The sequence below is a fragment of the Taurulus bubalis genome (assembly GCF_910589615.1).
Source record: "Taurulus bubalis genome assembly, chromosome: 17".
In the NCBI taxonomy this organism is placed as follows: domain Eukaryota; kingdom Metazoa; phylum Chordata; class Actinopteri; order Perciformes; family Cottidae; genus Taurulus; species Taurulus bubalis.
Window position 1 is genome coordinate 9,794,803 of NC_136605.1, and position 18,528 is coordinate 9,813,330.

General features: G+C 41.0%; 1 protein-coding gene across 1 annotated transcript; it reads left to right on the forward strand.

Moving 5' to 3' along the window:
• Positions 1–550: 550 nt before the first annotated feature.
• Positions 551–17,724, forward strand: plcd3a (phospholipase C, delta 3a). The gene is made up of 15 exons (XM_079232518.1): positions 551–840; positions 7,160–7,327; positions 10,693–10,921; positions 11,532–11,661; positions 12,211–12,436; positions 13,151–13,352; positions 13,470–13,614; positions 13,877–14,029; positions 14,115–14,267; positions 14,368–14,518; positions 14,667–14,783; positions 15,044–15,222; positions 15,702–15,837; positions 16,128–16,277; positions 16,367–17,724. Exons 1-15 carry the CDS (start codon positions 750–752, stop codon positions 16,513–16,515), a joined length of 2,379 nt encoding a protein of 792 aa, XP_079088644.1. The 5' UTR covers positions 551–749; the 3' UTR covers positions 16,516–17,724.
• The last annotated feature ends 804 nt before the right edge of the window (positions 17,725–18,528 follow it).

The following is an 18,528-nucleotide window of genomic DNA, read 5'->3' on the forward strand; positions in this document are numbered from 1 at the left end:
GTAATTAAACATTAAGCAGACACATCATCATATTGTACTAATTTGTGCTTGAACTGTCTTATGCAGTGGTACTTACTAAAAAAACTAAACTTATACTTCAAGTAGGAAAAGTATTATGCAGAATAATAAAGGATTCATGTAGTTTGTGCTATATTACATGGAAGTATACATGCAGCCAGTAGCTGAATAACTTCATAAACTGCAGGGAGGCTTGTGAGTCTTATCTTAACCTATAATAATACACAATTATGTATTTATTGATTGCATATGAATCTACATTTGCAAAGCAATTATCAACCAAAGTAATACGAAAATGAGTAAAACGTCCAATATTTTCCTCTGAAATGTAGAGGAAAAGAAGTATACAGTATACAAAGAAAATTTAAATACTCAAAGAGAACAAGTACCTCAACTTTGTACTACTTGTGTTCACGAACTTGACCATCCGTAGGTCGCGCAGTTTGTCAGGGTTTGCTGGGCTGCAGGAGGAGGTGTGAGTGCGTAGACTGTGCGCCTTGTTTGGAGTCACATTATGCACAGGCATGGGGAGCAGCGTCGGGGAGGGACTTCCACACATGTGGAAAACGAGTAACTGTTGCGCTTAGCTGTCTCTCTCTTTTCGGGGGGCCTTTCTTGGACAGCACAAGTCTGCGCTGGAGGACACCTGCACGCTCCCGGACTTTAAGTTAACGAGCCAGCCTCGAGTCTGAGAGCTGCAGCCTGCAGTTATTTCCGCTGAAGTCGTAATAATGTTAGGCAGCAGTAAGTCAGCGGCCCCCGGCCCCAGAGAGCCGAGGAGGAAAGGGGCCGAGAAGGCGATGGACCCCATCAGGAAGCTCGGTAAGGAAACACAAACTCTCCAGCTCCTTGGTGCCGCAAAGGTACGTCAATGACCTAAATATGTGGATATAGAGTTCAGTGTTTTTCCTACTGTGGCATCACCTCCGCGACATTCCTGGTATGTACTTATCTCGGTGTGAGTGATTAGGATTTGTATCGCACTAAATAATGTATTCATATATTTCAGGAGGGAGTTTGGGTAATATTGTTTTGTATTTTAGGAGTGACAAAGATACCTTTATCTTGGTATTTTCTATGTGTTGTGTTATCAATGCCATTGCTGTCGTACTTATTGAAGTATCGCGTTGCATCCTTTATATATAAATATATGATAAGATTTAATTTGTTACATTCCTTGCTAGCTACTGATTTGTTTGCTCATTCAGGACTGTATTTACTGTCCATGTGCTTGTGACCTATAGTTGCTCCCCCAAGTTAAAACAATCAATATAGTGGATTTCATGAGATAAAACAGTTTAGAGCATATGACTAATAGCTTTTATTTCGTGCTGGTAATCAGCGGATAATGACACATCAACCCGAGCTGAACTGCGCCGTGTGGGAGTAGTTCAAGTAGAGCTGAACTCCTCCACGAGCCCACTGATGTGATTCAGGCTCCTCAGCAGACTGCAGCCTACCGTCTCTCAGCCCAACGCTGATTGGCTGCTGTACCCTTCACTCAAGTACTTTCAGCTCATGGCGACACTTCGCCCCAAAATAGACACCTGCTGAGCAGCGACAGAGCACCTGTCAGAATCTCTGAAAAGACACGGGAAGTCTGGAAGTCTGGGCCACGCTTTTGACCTATTTGCAGCCTACAATAGTATACAATTCATGTATTTTTTTCACGACCTTTGGCAGATTTACAATATCGAGTTGACAGCATAACATCAATTATATTATTTAATTTAATTTAAGTTGTTTCTTAACTACATACAAGCAATACAATGACTGTATCCATGATTTTACAATAAAATACAGCAGTATTTCCCCAACACAAAGTTAAAAAAGAAAAACAACAAGACATCACTCGTTAAAAACAAGAATAACTTCACACTGCTGCTGATTACCTATTTGTGTTGATATGTTAAACTTATATGATAAGTTTATTTTGGCATTCAGACAACTCAAATCCTGCTCCAAACCCCTTATTTTTCATGCTTTCACAGCAGTGAGTGTTCAGGGATCCCGACATAGTCTGACACGGCAGACTATGTTGAAACTCTGACACTATGCAGAAACTTGTTTAAGCATTACTGATGCTTGAGTTATGAAACTGTATCTCTGTCCCTGAAAATGTAATACACGACTGTCAATTCTATATTCAAGCATCCCGCTAATACTGAATAATGAAGTGAGGTCACCCGCCCCTTCCCCCAAGTGTCGTCATAAATCAGTCTGCTGGCCTTCAACCCCACATGTCTTAGTTACGTTTTAATCCTTACTTCAGATGGAAAACACCACACACTGTAGTCTTCTAACCATGAGTGGAATGTTGTGTTATGTGGAGTCACAGGAGTAGTCTTACTTGTTGGTTCAAATATTTCTAACTTATAAGCCTTTTCCCACATATAAAGTCTCACGTGAACCCAAGGTTTTTTGTTTTGAGATAATCTTTGAATCAGAGAAATGTACACGTGGATCAATATATTCACTGCCACAGACATCCCCTGTGTGGGTTTGTTGATTTGGTTTCAGGGGGAGAGAGTCCGAGGTTGTTGGCAGTGTTGTCAACTCTGCAGCTCTGTGGCATTGTGATGGTGAAACGCATGCAATTAGTTTATTGTGAGAACAAACAGGATTTACACAAACAAAATACACAACTTTATCGGTCAAATTCATATGAAACCAAATCCAGAATGCTACATTTACATTTTCAAACAATACTATCAAAAAGAGAGAGAGAAAACCAAATTGTTGTATTAGTGGCTTTTCCTAATTTTATGTAAACTGATTAGAAAAGTAATTTTGAACAACATTTTGGGAAAGAGATTTTTGTGTGTAAACAGTATAAACAAATCATGTCATTATGAAAGACAAAGAGAATGTTAAACTGAGTGCTGTGATTTTTCAGTATTCTGCTTTCATGCTCAACAGTGTGCTGTCCCCAAAAAACATTGGCAGTAATTCTTCATTTCAAAATAACACTCACTTTGTTTCTAATCATATTACTGGATAATATGTTCTCAGATCAGCTCCTGAGTGTCACAATCTTCTAACTGTGGATATCATCATTTTCATTAAAGGCTGGATCTGGACCCGTCTCGTGGGGCCAGCTGTGAGACAGAATTAAGAAAATTTAATTGACCCTTTGGCCCGTATCACGTCAACGACACCCTAACTTTTCTATCTTTATGCAAGTGTAGAATCCTTGCTAGCTGACTCTTATGACAGTTGTTATGTCGAGAGAAACGTGAACCGTGTCCCAGGACGAGCTGGTATGTGGGTATGAGTGAAGAGGACTCACGCAGACACAATCTAATACTGACCAGCTGATATGGTTATTTTCTTTCTGATCCGCCTCTCAGCTTAAAGGCGCTCCCGCTGCTCACAGTGTGGACACACCCTGAGAGAAATATTCCTTATGGGAGTGATTTGAATGTTTATTGTTTTCTCACAGCTGATCCAGTTTTGTGTTTTTCTTTTAGCCAGTTGTTCTCACATGGAGCTCTCTGATGATTTATCGGTCAGCTGGCTCACCACTTTGGTCCAGACTGAAATACTATTAGCAACTATTGAATAAGACGTTCATGACCATCTCGACATTTGTTTCCTCCGTCCGGATGAATCATAATCACTTTGGGGATACCTTCGCTTTCCATATAGCATCATCATTATAGTGAAATTTCTGTCCAGTACTGTTTATGACCGGAATCCCTGCAAAACTAATCAGCCTTAGCTGTACTTTGTGTTTATGGCCAACACATGCTGGCATGATGCATACATATGCTAAACTAAAACGGTGAAGATGGTAAACAATATACCTGGGAAACAATAGGCATGTTAACATTGTCACTGTGAGCATTTTAGCATGTTGATGTTCGCATTTTTCTCAAAACACGGCTGTGCAAAGTCACAAAGATGCTACTGTGGCTAACATTTCAAAAATCTTTTTCATGTTCATCACCAAATTTGACTAATGTAATTACCATCAACCTCAGCTGCAGTCTGTAATCAGTCAGCATGTTAGCATTGCCATTTAGAGTGAGTTAGCATGATGGAGTTAGCATTTAGCTGAAAGCCCTGCTGGGCTTGGTTGGCAGCTAGCATGGTTGTAGACTCTTTCAACTCTCTTTCCTCTCCACCATTGCTCATTTGGCTGCTTTTACAATCTCGGTGCTGTGTTGAAATGCTTTAAATAAAATACATCAGTATGGTTGCTAGCCAGTCGGCATGTAGGGCTTTGACACATCTGATGAAGGGGATGTCAACCAGATTTTCTGCAGGATCAGTGAAAAGAAAACACGATTCAGTTCTCTAGCCTGATGAATCATGCCCATCCCTCCACTTACACCCTCAAATAAAGAGGTTTTCAGGAGCGTATAGTGTTTGGAAATGTGAATGTGCCTCTGTTTAAACAGACTGTGGATTAGCCAACCCTTTTAGGCTTGTGCTCACTTGTTCTGTTAGATATTAAAACAAATCAGGTAGGAAAGCAAGAATGTGGATTTGGCTGTAGAGGCAATAATAAGATGCAGCAGTAGGTTGAGACTGAGGCAGTTAAGGCTGTTTGGGCAGTTTAGCGCGGTCAATGACCTGCAGTTAATCTGGTCCCATGCCTGTGGGAATGCCTTGCATGTGGTAACAGCTTGGAAAACAGGGTTGTTATGGATGGAGGGCTGGGAGGGGGATTTCTTTGTGTTCGACTCTGATGGGGAGAGATCCGCGACTGCACTCAGTCCGTTTCTAGTCGGGGGGAGGGAGCTGAGAGCAGTTTCTGTTGTGCTGTAGCTTCGGGGGCTCTCTGAGGAAGTTTATTAGCCAACTGGCACCAACAGTATGAGTACTGTGATTTAAGGGAAAGTTAAAGGAACTTTGCCAACTGTGTCTTGACAAATCTTTGTAGGTGAGCAGGAGACTAAATCCTGAAGAATAATTCAACAACAGGGAGAGTTAGCTTGGACTTTTCCTTTGAAAAGTCCTGAAAGATAAAATGCTCTGTGAGAGGCCCTATTCATCCCTGAAAAAAGAAGCAATGAAGCATAGCTGAATGTGCTTTGTTAACCCTTAACGTATTATGACCAAATCATGCAAGTACAGTGTAAGTAACCAGTTGCTTAACTAGTCCTTGAAAAACTAAATAGATTTGACCACTAAAAGATTTTGAATAATTTTACACCTCAAAATGATAGTTTGCAAACCATCAAACTAGTTTTGAACATTTTCCTACCAGTTATTTGAACGCATCCGTCCTTATTCTGGGTGACATTCAGCTTGGGCCCTTTAACACATGTTGTCAACCCCTCCCTTTACTATTAAATAACGGCAAAATGCCCCCCAAAAGACGTAACCAAGATGAATCAGTAAATGTGTCCTAAAGAACCTAAAATGTATTAAAATAATAAACAACAAATACAAAATCTGCTTCTTCATTTCCCACCTAATTTGAAAAGAAAACATTCCAAACAACTACAAAATAAATAATTGTAGAACAATTCACAAACATGTAAATATTATACATAATTTTACATTTGACTTGTGCAAAAATGTCCACTCCACGGTATTGGATTGCACCCTGAGTCGTCTGTGGGTCATGTTTGAACTAGTGTGTAAACATTGCTTGCATGTCCTTTCACCTTCAACCCTGCCGGCCAAAACCATCCTTAGCTTTAGTTGCAGTTGGCAATTTTATTCATTTTGCACATTGTTTTGTATGATTAATCATCTATCTAATGTCAGAGAAAAGCCTGTCTCGGCTCCTCAGAGCCCAACGCCGTCTAATAATAGATTAATTGACCTATTCGTCAGCTCTACTTTAGTCCTTATTCAATTAAGATGTAAACAAAACCAGCTCCCGTAAAAGTGACCTTGTACTTCTGACACCAAAGTATTTGTTTTTGTGATTGATCATCACATTTTTCTGTTTTTTAACAAGTTATAGCAAACGTAGCAAACAGCAGTAGCCTACATAGTTACTTGTTTTCCTTTCTGTGTTTCACATGACTGGTGTTAACTTACTGTCAACTCTCAACTTAAACCCCGGGTTGTGTGTCCACCCTGCCTCCTGCTATGATCTTTTTTTTTCTGCTGTAATTTGCCCTGATCCTTTCAGTGCTGACAACAAATAATGATAGTAGTTATAGTAGTAGTGATATTAGTATCAGAGCCTCTGTTCTGAGGCTCAGATTTTTTTTAGCTTCTTGATGAAATTTCCATGTGATGATAATAGCTAGGGAGAACTACTATGAACGGTACAGCCAGACAAATACTGTCTGTTGGCCTGCTACTGTCCCAAGAGAGATATCAATCTACAAATGATTATGACTGATTCACATCCCAGCATTCAATTTCTCTCAGCTTTGTTCTTTAAGGATGTCTAGAAACATTGCTTTGGTAAAACATGAAGTCACTTTTCAACACAATCCACGGCAGCTTCACTCAGCACACTGAAACCTTTACACAGGTAATTTCCTCTGAGGTTTGTATATGAAACACAGCCCTGGGTTTAGGGTGTAAGCAGCAGTGTTGACTGTATATGTGCGGTCGGCTTGACAAATACAGTCAAGATGTTTTTTTTGGGGGGGGGTTGGGGGGGGGATGTTGTATGAGAGTTGATCATTTAAAAACAATGCAACATCCACTACCAAGCTCACAAAAATAATAATCAAGTTTGGTCAAGTGGCATTAGAGAGGGAAGAAACGCCCCTCCGTGGCCTTTGATTTAGTTAACCTGATAGACACGAACATACTTTGGTTTCTGACCAAATACCTGCAACACTATCAGCCTCAGCTGCACTTTGTGGTAATCAGCATGTATTAGCATGCTTACATGCTAAACTAAGATGATGAAGATGGTAAACATTGTGAGCATGTTAGCATTTAGCACAAAGCAACACGTTTGGCTAATCACAGCCTCACAGAGGTGCTAGCATAGCCTTGTTAACCTTACAGACAGCAACAAAAGATGCAGATTCACCTACAAACTTCCTCAGAGAAATGATTATGTTCAGAAATGTTTTTAGAAACCGTATGTCCTTGTATGTCGACACAATAAAACGGCACAAACCGAAGACAAACTGCACTTGCTGATGACACAATGTGACACTGAATCACAGTTTGTTTTTACAGTAAACTTCCTGTTTTGTTTTGTGTGCTTCAGGGCTGCTGGACAATGAGGACGTACGTGTGATGATGCAGGGCTGCAACATGGTGAAAGTTCGCTCTTCGAGGTGGCAGAAGAGCCGAAACCTGCGGCTTCTGGATGACGGACTCACTGTGTGGTGTGAATCCACTAAGAGATCCCGCAAAGCCAAAGCCCAGCAGACATGTCAGTATTGCTAAACTTGGCTTTGAGAACAGGGAAAGTGGGATGGAGAGTCCAGTGTATTTGTGCATGTGTGGTCTAGCTTGAGCAGATTGGGGGGAGGATAAAGGTGAAAAAGAAGGGAAAGGACCAAGAGTTAGTTATAAGAAGTGAGGCGGGTTAAGCAGAAGTATCTCTGAAAGCGAGAGTGCTCATGAATAGAAATTGGTTCTAAGAGAGGATGCTTGAGCGATATCAGATCAGAGGAAAAGGGCTTTGCCGAAAAGGAAGCGTATGCAGAGAAAGACCAGCAAGCCTTCCGCCAGCCCAGTACAGACTGGGATGTGAGTCAGGGCGCCAGCTTATTGTTCAGAGTTGTTGAGCTGTTTTATCTTGGCTCGATCTCACACTTATTAAAGGGCTGTTTGTTTCCATCGCAAGGGAGGAGGCTAATCATGGGCTTTGTAATCTGGCTAAACAATAATCATGTGTAGTGTATGTGCCGATTCATACACCTGGACTCCTAAAGAGTCCGGTACAGACTGCTGGCTCAATTCTGCTTTCTTAAGCTGTCGTTAAATGTTACGGTCCGAAGGTGACCCACAATGCACCAAAAGTGAACTCTGGTGGTCATCCTGTACGATTGGGCTACTCTAGTTGTGGGAAGGTAATATTTGATCGCAAATGCGTTGGTTTGGTTTTTAAAGTATTTGCAATATAAATAAGTTCTTGATTTACATAAATTCCATAATTTTGTTACTATACCAAAAACCACATACATTGATGCACTACACTAATAATCTATAACTTCCTTGATAGTGATGACACTTTTTTTGTATTTTCCATACTGAATTATCCTAGTAGCAACAGAAATCCAAAAATGTTTTAAGTAAAACTATCTGCATTGCTAGATAAGAATAGTGAATAAGTGGACTTGAGATTTATTTATTTTTGTGTGGACCGACTAAGTAAAAAGCAGAAACAATGCAAAACTGTAGTAATTGAACTATAAGTGTAACCGCTACTCGAAATACGAGGAACTTGATGCACATGAAATTAAATATCAGAGCACACGCATTAGTTTCATTTGAATCCTCAAATTTCCTAATTGTTGTGAACTTCCATGTTTTAGCTGCAATGGCACACTGTGTCCAAATTACACCAGTGGCTCACATGAACACAAATGCTTGAAATAGTCATATAAAAGAGAGACAGAGACATTACACCTTATTTGGACATTAACCTAAAAAAAACTGTATAAATGTGAAGAACATGGTGGTTTTTAGAGAGCAACACTATCTTATTTAACCTCAGCACAGCCATTTCACCTGCTTCATATTGACACAAAAAAGACATTCAAACAAAAGAGATTAGACTCTGTAGAGATTGCCAAAGTGCAGGGCATATATGTTATCTCAAATGTTCTTTCCATGGCCTTTTTTTTAAGCTAAATCTTCTATTGGAATAAAAATGTACTGCAAGCTGGGTGGGCGATACATCTCTCTCACTTTCTTTTATTTTCTTCTTTGTAGCTCAATGTTTTAGCTCCCCCACCATCCACCTGTTTGTGCCCTTCATCCTGATGTTGAAGTGCAGTTTATTGCTCACCCCCCTGCTAGCCTTACAGAGAAGGAGGGTGGTTGGGTGGTCAGGGTTGGTGAAGGCCGTCTTGATTGTGTTCAAGCAGCTCCAGAAATAGACACAGAGTGGTCGAGTTGCTGCGCGTAACGCTCCCTACAATGAAGTCAACAAATAGTGTGAGGACAGCCGGGCCTCTTCATACGGATACCACTAATGCTGCAGGCGGCCGGGGAGCGTATCCGTATGCGTTTAAGTGCGTGTTTGTGTGAATCCAGGATAAAGGATTGGCTTGGTTCCTCTTTTCCGAGCTCAAGGCGCTTCTCCAGGTCCAGAGGATCTGGCGCCTGCAGTTCAATGCTTCGTCTGATGCTCTTAAGCACTTGGCACAGAAAACAACCCTTTACACTTCTGCTGTCCCTTTTTAAACCACGCACACACACACACACACACACACACACACACACACACACGCACAAACACCCACACACACACATTCATGTCACTTTCACCACGTCTCTGGGTAAACCACAAAAGAGGAATGTGGAGTAATTTTGAAGAGGTGGACTACAGAGGCTTTGTGACCTCCATCAGCAGAATGAGGCTATTGTCAGGACAAGACACTATTAGCCAACTGAGTGTTCACTCCGCAGCAGGCATCCCAGGGCAGAAACAGACAAGCTCCTGTGTTGAATAAAGTTGTTAGGATCAGCTCGAAGCCATACAGTGTTTGTGTGTTTGTGTCTTCTCTGGTTGTAGATCTCAACCTTTTTGGCCCGTGACTCTATAAAAAAAAGCCTTGCTGGCATAATTTATGTCGGGATGGCAATGTCATGTCTATTGTGCTCCAGACTGAAGTAGTACATCTTTGGTAATCCCCTGACTTTCCATTAGGCGTCATCATCAGGTACATTTAATGTTTACAATACCTAGGTTTAGATTTGTGACTAAAAATGACTTCATTATTGATCATTTAAAAATAGTATCACAACATCCCAGAGCCCAAAATGATCTCCTCAAATGAATTGTTTTATCTCACAACAGTCCAAAATAATGTTTTATTTATTGTCATACGTGATGACAACATGCAGCAAATCCTCATATTTTAGAAGCTGGAACCAGCAAATATTTCCAATTTTTTGCTTGAAAAATGTGTGAAACGTTTCATCAATAAAAATAGTTATAAAATAGAATAGAATAAAATACTTTATTGTCATTGTCACGAAAAACAGCGAAAAACAGTTTAGCAGCTCTTACAGTAAAGAAAAACATTAAAAACAACCATCACATCACAAATAGACAGATAAATAAGTCGATCATCACAGCTCAACCTTTGGTTTATTACAAAACACCTTCAAAATTAACGACATTCACAGCAGCCTCAGCTGTACTTTGTGTTAAGAGCTAATTAGCAAAAGTTACATGCTGGACTTCAATGTCATTATGAGCATGTTAACACGCTGCATTTAGCTCACAACCTCGCAACATGGCTGTGGTCTCAGTTTTTTTTATTTTTTATATCTCATAAATCAACCCTCCAAATGATCATCTACAGCCGCCATGTTGAGATAATAACTATAAAAGCCATTAAAAGCTCTGCTCCGTCACTGTCAGCAGAAAGGGCATTAACTGAAGCCTTTCACTTGCATGTCAGTTTGTGCGCGATAAGAGTCGTAGGTTTAAATTATGCTGTGCGGGACTTATGCACCCCTAAAAGGGCGTGATGTTTGACCTTTCACTGCTTCACTCCTTGTGGCAGAGCTATGTTTACTCCACAACAGAACTCTTCTTCTTCCCCTCTCCTCCTCCAGTCGCAGTGGGGGAAGTGGAGTGTGTGCGTGAAGGCTGCCAGTCTGAGGCGCTGAGGCGGCTGAGCGGCTCGGTGCCGGAGAACAAGTGCTTCACAGTGGTCTTCAGAGGGGCCAGGAAGAGCCTGAACCTGCTGTGCCCCTGTGAGGACGATGCTCAGCGCTGGGTGCGAGGGCTCCGCACTTTAAAGGAGCACGTGGCCGACATGACTCAGAAGCAAAAGCTGGACCAATATCCTGCCCAATCTCTAATATGCTAGAATAAATATGGTGTAGCTGAGGCAGCATTGCTATGGCGACTGACTCTGCTGTCCCATGTCCCAGCCCACGTCCACAGCATAGCTAATGTGAGCAGTAATGACTCGGGGAAAAAGAGACGTCTAAATATAGTCTGGCTATCACTGATATTTAAAATCCCTTAGAGCCAGCGGATAATATGACTCTATCAGGTATAACATTACGATCATCACTTTCTCTGTTGATCTATTTTTCGCTTTGTAAACAAATAAATCATCAGGGCAATTATCTTGTTATCTCGTCTATTATATTTCATAAAGCAGCCGGGGTGATGTTGATCTTGAACGGTGTGATGTGTGTTCTGAATTACAGTTTGCACATGCAGGTGAAGAACTAATATTAGTCTTATGTTGCTATCAACTCCTAGTTACATTCGATCTCATTTATTTGATAGACACTTTTGTCCAGCAGGATTTACTGAAAATGTATTTTGTAAGTGTACGCATTAAGTGTATCTGTGCACATTAGGAACCCAAAGACTGCCTTAATTTGTGGAACTGAAGTCTTGAGGTTTTCGTCTGGTTTTATTCCTTAACCCTCTACACTTGGATCCGATGCTACCTGAAGCGAGCGGATCAGAACCAGGACGGCAAGATGAGCTACGACGAGGTCAAACGGCTGCTGCAGATGATCAACATTGACCTGAGTGAGCAGTACGCCCGCTGTTTATTCAAGGTCAGGAGCATCCTGTGTGTCTTAATCTTTAGCACCTGTAAATTATCCTCTTTTGCCGTAATTGTAATATGAGATGAACACTGAAAGAAAAAAGTGAATGAAAAATGTAGAGTTGCTGATCTTTTTGCTAGTGTCAGTTTACTGTGGGACCCTGGAGTCTAGAGTCTGTGTTCAATTACCAAGCCAGCGGCAAGCCAACCACCAACCCCCATCCACGTCTTTATCCCCTCCCTCTTGTCTTCCCTCAACAAAGCAAGGCTCTTTCTTTATTGTGGGGCAGTACCGCCTGCTATGCTACTCACCTCTCCTTTATAGCTGAATTGTTGTTTTTTATGCTCCGTCCTGATGCAATTTCCAATACTGACCATCCCCAAAAATCCATATTTTTAATATAAGAACACACAGCTGGGTTGATTTATTATGGAAACGCTTTCATCGCAGGGAATTTGAAGCCTTCCCAAAATAAAAGCGTAGTGTGTTTGCTATGTGTCTCTGTGTGTGTCCGATTGTTGTCATTTTTTAACTCCTCTCTATTCCCTGGCATCCCAGAGGTGTGACAGATCCGGTGATGATCGTCTCGATCATATAGAGATTGAGGAGTTCTGCAGGGAGCTGCTGCGCCGGCCTGAGTTGGACGCAGTCTTCAGACACTATTCAAGTAATGGTTGTGTGCTTGCTACTGCTGAGCTGCGGGACTTCCTGGGAGACCAAGGAGAAGATGCCTCGTTGAATCATGCTCAGAGCCTCACACTCACCTATGAGCTCAATGACTGGGGTAGGTCCTCAAAGCAGTCATTCAAGGCTTTAAAGAAAGAGCACACAACCATTTCATAGAAACACTGTGAATGTGACAAAGGTGATGATTCTGCTTATACATGTGAAGGTCTTTGCTATTCTAAACACTGAGGCTAAATCCTCTGCACTAAGTAGTTAGCACGAGCTATGCAATGAAAAATAACAAAATGTCACACACCACAACTCAAACTGTATGAACAGAATATCCAAGGAAAGGGGTCCTAGAGTATCGAGTTCAAATCAAACAAATGAGAGTAAGTTATGTTCACAAAATGAGAGAGAGAAACGGCTTGGAAATATTGTTGACTTGAGCAATGTTGTGTTTTGCTTCTCATAAATTTGACTTTTATTCGTAAGTGGAAGAATAAATAGTTTGTTCTGTCAAACGTTACATCGTAGCGCTTTACATAAAACATAATTTTAACTAAATGAGTGAGACATTTGGTAAACTGGAGACCAGATGGTCGTCTGGTTCAGTAACAGAGAATCTGACGAAATAAGGGAGTCAATGGGGTGAAAGGATTTCAACAATATTTAGACTGTTTAGCTCAATTTGTTTGTTGATTATTGTAAACCTTCTGTTCATCCTTGTAGCAGAGTCCTAATGCATGTTGTTTCAACCCTTAAACTCTCAGCAGTTTTTTTCTGATAAAGTTGCTCAAAGATACTTTAAACTCTTTGCCATGTTTTGCAGCTCAGAAGCACCACTTCATGACCCAGAATGGTTTCACTATGTACATGCTGTCCCGGGAGAACGATGTGGTTAATCCCGACCATGCCAGAGTCTACCAGGACATGAGCCGCCCTTTGGCGCACTACTTCATCTCCTCGTCGCACAACACTTACCTCACCAAGGACCAAGTCACCGGCGCCAGCAGCACTGAGCCGTACATCAGGTATTCAGACCAAGACTCAAAAAACATCATCAAACAGCACACATTTCAGCTTGATCAAAACCTATTGAGGTGTTCTTAAAGTTGACCGATCTTCAAGTACATGTCTTTCACTGACAGGGCTCTGAATCAGGGCTGTCGCTGCGTGGAGCTGGACTGCTGGGATGGAGATAAAGGGGAACCTGTCATCTACCATGGCCACACTCTCACCTCCAAAGTGCCTTTCAAGGAGGTCATTGAAACCATCGCCCAATACGCCTTCAAGGTCAGAGGAACTTGATTGAATGGTGTAAATCCTCAGCGATGACACTATGCTTGCTGCTCTTTAATACTGCTAATGAAATAAGTGAGTAGTCAGTCAGACTTCTCGCTTTCACAGCCCACTGCGCTTCTTGTGGTTGCGTACTTGGCTGTGAGGCAACCCTGCGATATTTTGGTTTGTATTCGGTCCCGCATAGCTATCATGTGATCTAATTGCATTTCAATGGCACGGCATATGTTTTTTTTCCCTGTGTTTCTCCCTGCAGGCGTCACCATATCCTCTAATCCTGTCCTTGGAGAACCACTGTTCTGTGGAGCAGCAGGTTGTCATGGCCAAGGACCTCCACACCATCCTGGGCAGCAAACTGCTCACCAAGTCGCTCAGTGCCCAGCCGCCGAAGGATCTGCCTTCTCCTGAGGTACAACACACACCGACACAGCTAGATACTTTTTCGAAGGCATCTGTCTGTCTGGTTTTCTCACAGAGTCATTTGTTCGTTGCAGGAGCTGAAGGGTCGTATTCTGGTGAAAGGGAAGAAGCTGATTCCTCACCTGGGCCAGCTGAGCAAGGATGGTAGCTGTGCCAGCTTCTCCTCAAGCTCTGAAGATGAACCAGTAAGCAGCAATAAGAACACTCCCAATAAGGATCCTGCCAAGGTCAGTTCAACAAAACTTGCTGTTAAGCGTGAAAAGCTTTTAAAGTTAACTTTGAGATAATCGGCAAATGTTCTTTTATGTTTGCATTTACCCTTTTCAGGTCTGTTCTAAGCTGAGCCCAGAGCTGTCAGAGCTGGTGGTCTATTGCAAAAGTGTCCCCTTCCGTGGCTTTGGAAATGCATCTGAAAACCCTCCAAATGAAATGTCCTCCTTCTCTGAAAGTGATGCCCTCAGGCTCATCAAAGACTCTGGTACAACAATGGAAATAATTGCATCTTGACATTACACAGAGAAAAGTCAAAGCGATTCTCTGACATTGCTTTACTGCAGCTGATTCTACATCAAATATAATCAGCCTCCAGTGTATCATGCGTGTGGATTTCTTCTTTTCATTCGCAGGAAAGCTTTTTGTGAGACACAACAGCAGGCAGCTGAGCCGGATCTACCCCTCCGGCCAGCGCCTCCAATCATCCAACTATGATCCTCAGGAAATGTGGAATGGTGGCTGCCAGATGGGTTAGTACTCCAGACTAGAAGCTTGGATGTGGTTCTGATGGCAGCACATTAAGGCAATTCATTTGGAAAACATTATGTGGTGACTAAGTGCCAAAGAAACAGTGTCCTAACTAATTTCTGCAAATTGCTGCAACATCATAAAACATTGATGTCCCCGGCTTCCACTGACTGACAGCATTCACGGGTGCTTTAATGTTTTCCGTCGGCACGCGTGTGACCAGGCTTGCTGTGTTTCTGACTCCACTCTCTGTGCTGTTCAGTGGCTCTGAACTTCCAGACTTCCGGGGAGCAGATGGACCTGAACCAGGGTCGCTTCCTCCCCAACGGTCGCTGTGGATACGTTCTGAAACCGGACTTCCTGTGCAGCCCAACGTCCGACTTCAACCCAGAGATCACAGGTGGAGGCCCCGGTCACATCCCAACCCAGCTGACTATACGAGTGAGTGGTAACCTAACAGTGTTGCGGCAAATTGGACGACTCAACTCAAATTCATCTTAAAAGTCATAATTCGATTTTTGACATACTGCAATCCAGTTTCTATATACTTTGTTCATTAAGATCAAAACTCTTTATGTATGTTTCCACTTTATTTCTCTCGTAGTGTGTTTTTGTTCCTCAATAGTGTACGTTTACTGTTGTTGTTTCTGAATCCTCTGAACATAAAACATCTATTAAATGTTTGTTTGCAAGATATATTCCTCCTCTGTAGCTCTTAGCTTAGATTTCTTCCGTTTTTCCCATTAAAATATTTTTTTTTTTTTACATTTTCTTCAAATTGCAGTTTAAAATAGAGTGAGTTTTATGCTGCACAGATTGTGAGGCCCTTAGAGGCATACTTGTGATTTGGGGCTATACCAATAAAATAAAATGACTCAGAATTGGAGATGATAATTTACTAATTACGTTTTGCTTTTTAGATAATATCTGCGCAACAGCTGCCAAAAATCAACACGGAGAAGGTCAGCTCCATTGTGGACCCACAAGTGTGGGTTGAAATCCATGGGGTGGATATTGATAATGCAAGAGACAAAACACACCGCATTGACAACAATGGTAACTCTGAGACATCATAAATTAATAAAAAAAACATTTGACATTTAAGTGTCAATCTTCTGTTATTGCCTGAATAAATGCTTTTTATTGCAAATCTATTATTGTTATGAGATAATGTTACTGTATGCTGTAATGCTGTTTGTGATTATGTAAATGCAGGAGGCAACACATGACAGCATTAAGCTGCACAGATCTTTTGTAGGAGCCTCTCCTGTCCATCACCATGATGAGTTTGTTTGAGAGGTACCTTACTGGATGATGTATTTATGGCTCTTGTGCGCCCTCTACAGGTTTCAACCCACGATGGGACTGCACTCTGAGCTTCCAGCTGCAGGTCCCTGAACTGGCCCTGGTGCGGTTTGTAGTGGAGGACCATGATCACACTTCCAAAAATGAATTTGTAGGGCAGTTTACTTTACCCTTCATAAGCCTACGAACAGGTGCTCATAAAGATTCACGCAGCATATTAAAAACCAGTCATCACTGTGGCATGTTTGTGATGTGTGTCTCATATTCTCTTTCTTCTCAGGTTATCGCCATGTTCATTTATTGAAGGCAGATGGTTCCAGTCTGTCGCCCGGCACCCTCTTCATCCATGTTAAAGTGACCCGCAAAGGAGTTCCCATCAAAACAGTGTCCGAGCGCATGACCATGGCCATTGCCAAAGGCAAGGCATGACACACATCTGAACTAGATGGAAAGCTGCATTTTCTGCCAACAAAGGGCTTCGGAAAAGGAGCTCTGAATGTTGCTGCCAGCCGGTCTCCCAGTCCGGGCCTCAAGTGGTCCAATTTACACTGAGCCACTTGCCACTACAGGAGGAGAGGTGTTGTTTTTCAGAGACGAGGAAGCTCGCTGGATATTAGCAAATGAATTGCCTCAGGCTGGATAATGAATCTGTAGGAGAATCTGGTCTTGTCAGTGCTGAGTGCTCTGGAAACGGCACTGAGGATTGTGGTTCATGACAAAAAACAATATTAGACTTGTTACTAAATACATTGTTGTGTTGTTTACTCTCATGTGTAGGTAGTTATCCTATAATGTGTTGGACTGAAGATGTGTTAATTCATCCTTTTGTATTTTAGACGTATTTTAACAAGAAACAACACTTATGTCACTGACACTGTCTCATTCAGTAAAGCGCTACATGTGTGAATCCAAGCATGTGATTGAAATGATAAATATTACTGTTTTATTAATTATAACAATAATTGTTATGTAATAATGATTTAGACTTAATGCTAATGTTTCAGAGATTGTCACAGGTTATTTTACCTATGAAGGATGAACAAATTCTGAAATTGTTTATTCATCTAGTCTTACTTATACTTCAGATACTTGGCACTTTTAATGTTATGGCAATATATGTCCACAACTTTCAAATGAACTTGAAATGTAAACAGTATTAACTTTAACTTAACATTATAAAAAATGTAACTTGTTGTATTTGCCTTAGCATCATTTCACACATGTTAAAATAAGTGTTTATGTGTTGCCGATATTTGTTTGAAGGCTCCTTTTCCTTTTTTTCTATTAACAATCCTTCATAATGATTTGTGTTGCCAATTAACATCTCTACAATAATATCTGACAATTGTGGTTAAACACTAATTGCAACAATTTTACAAAACCACCAATTGCTTTAGGCTACAGTGAAACATGTAATGCTCTTATAAAGAGCTTCCCTAATGATAAAATGGTGCAGTAATGAAAGATGCTGCACATGGATTACTGTATTAACAGCATATATGATCAGGATAGATTGTAATAGCATTTAACAAATGCTGCAGTATGACTTTGCAGTGTTAAAGAGTAAAAGCCTTTGTTGTGTGAATGGCAGTTGGTATTATGTATGCAAGATAAAATACTGTTTTCATAAAAACACTAATAACATGTTGCTGGGTTTTGTTGTCGTTTTTGCACAAGCTATCAAGAGAGAGACAGAGTGTATGTGTGTAGAGGGGTGGGTGTGCAGGATACAGACTATGAATGAATATCTCCACATCACATTTGGTTTGCATTTAATTATTGTATCTGACCAGCTAAACTCCTTGCAAGCTGATAATCTGCAGGATATCCAGATGGCCAGTGAACTGCATGCAGGCCAAGGCCACGTCACTTCATTGTAGTTTGTTTTGAGTCTATCAAAATACACTGTCCTGTAGTAAATGCTTATTAGCACACAATATATACAGGTGCAAATTATCTCCCTAAAAGAACAAACTATAAATATTGCCAATTTTATCCTTGAATGTGTTCAACATGAACAAATCGTTTGCAATAACAATTATCAACCATGAACACAGCCTTTAGCTCCAACTTACAACTACTTTATAGAGGGCGTCTTATTTGAAAGTAGTACCATACTTCTCTCATCACTTTATATATAGCTTACATATTTTTAGAGGTTAAATGTAGCAAGTAAGTACATTTAGTATTAATAATAATAATAGTAAGCAATATTTGCAAAACGATAATTAACCATGAATACAACCTTTATTTAAAACGTACAACCATTTTATGAAGGGTGTCTTATTTTCTTCATTTATAATAATACCGTAGATCCGAATTTATTTGTTGATTATATGTTGTCTTATTAACCTGAATCCTCAAAGTAACTACAATTGTAAACGTAGTAGTAGAGTAAAATGTACAATGTGTATCTCTGATATGTAGGGAGTATAAGTATAG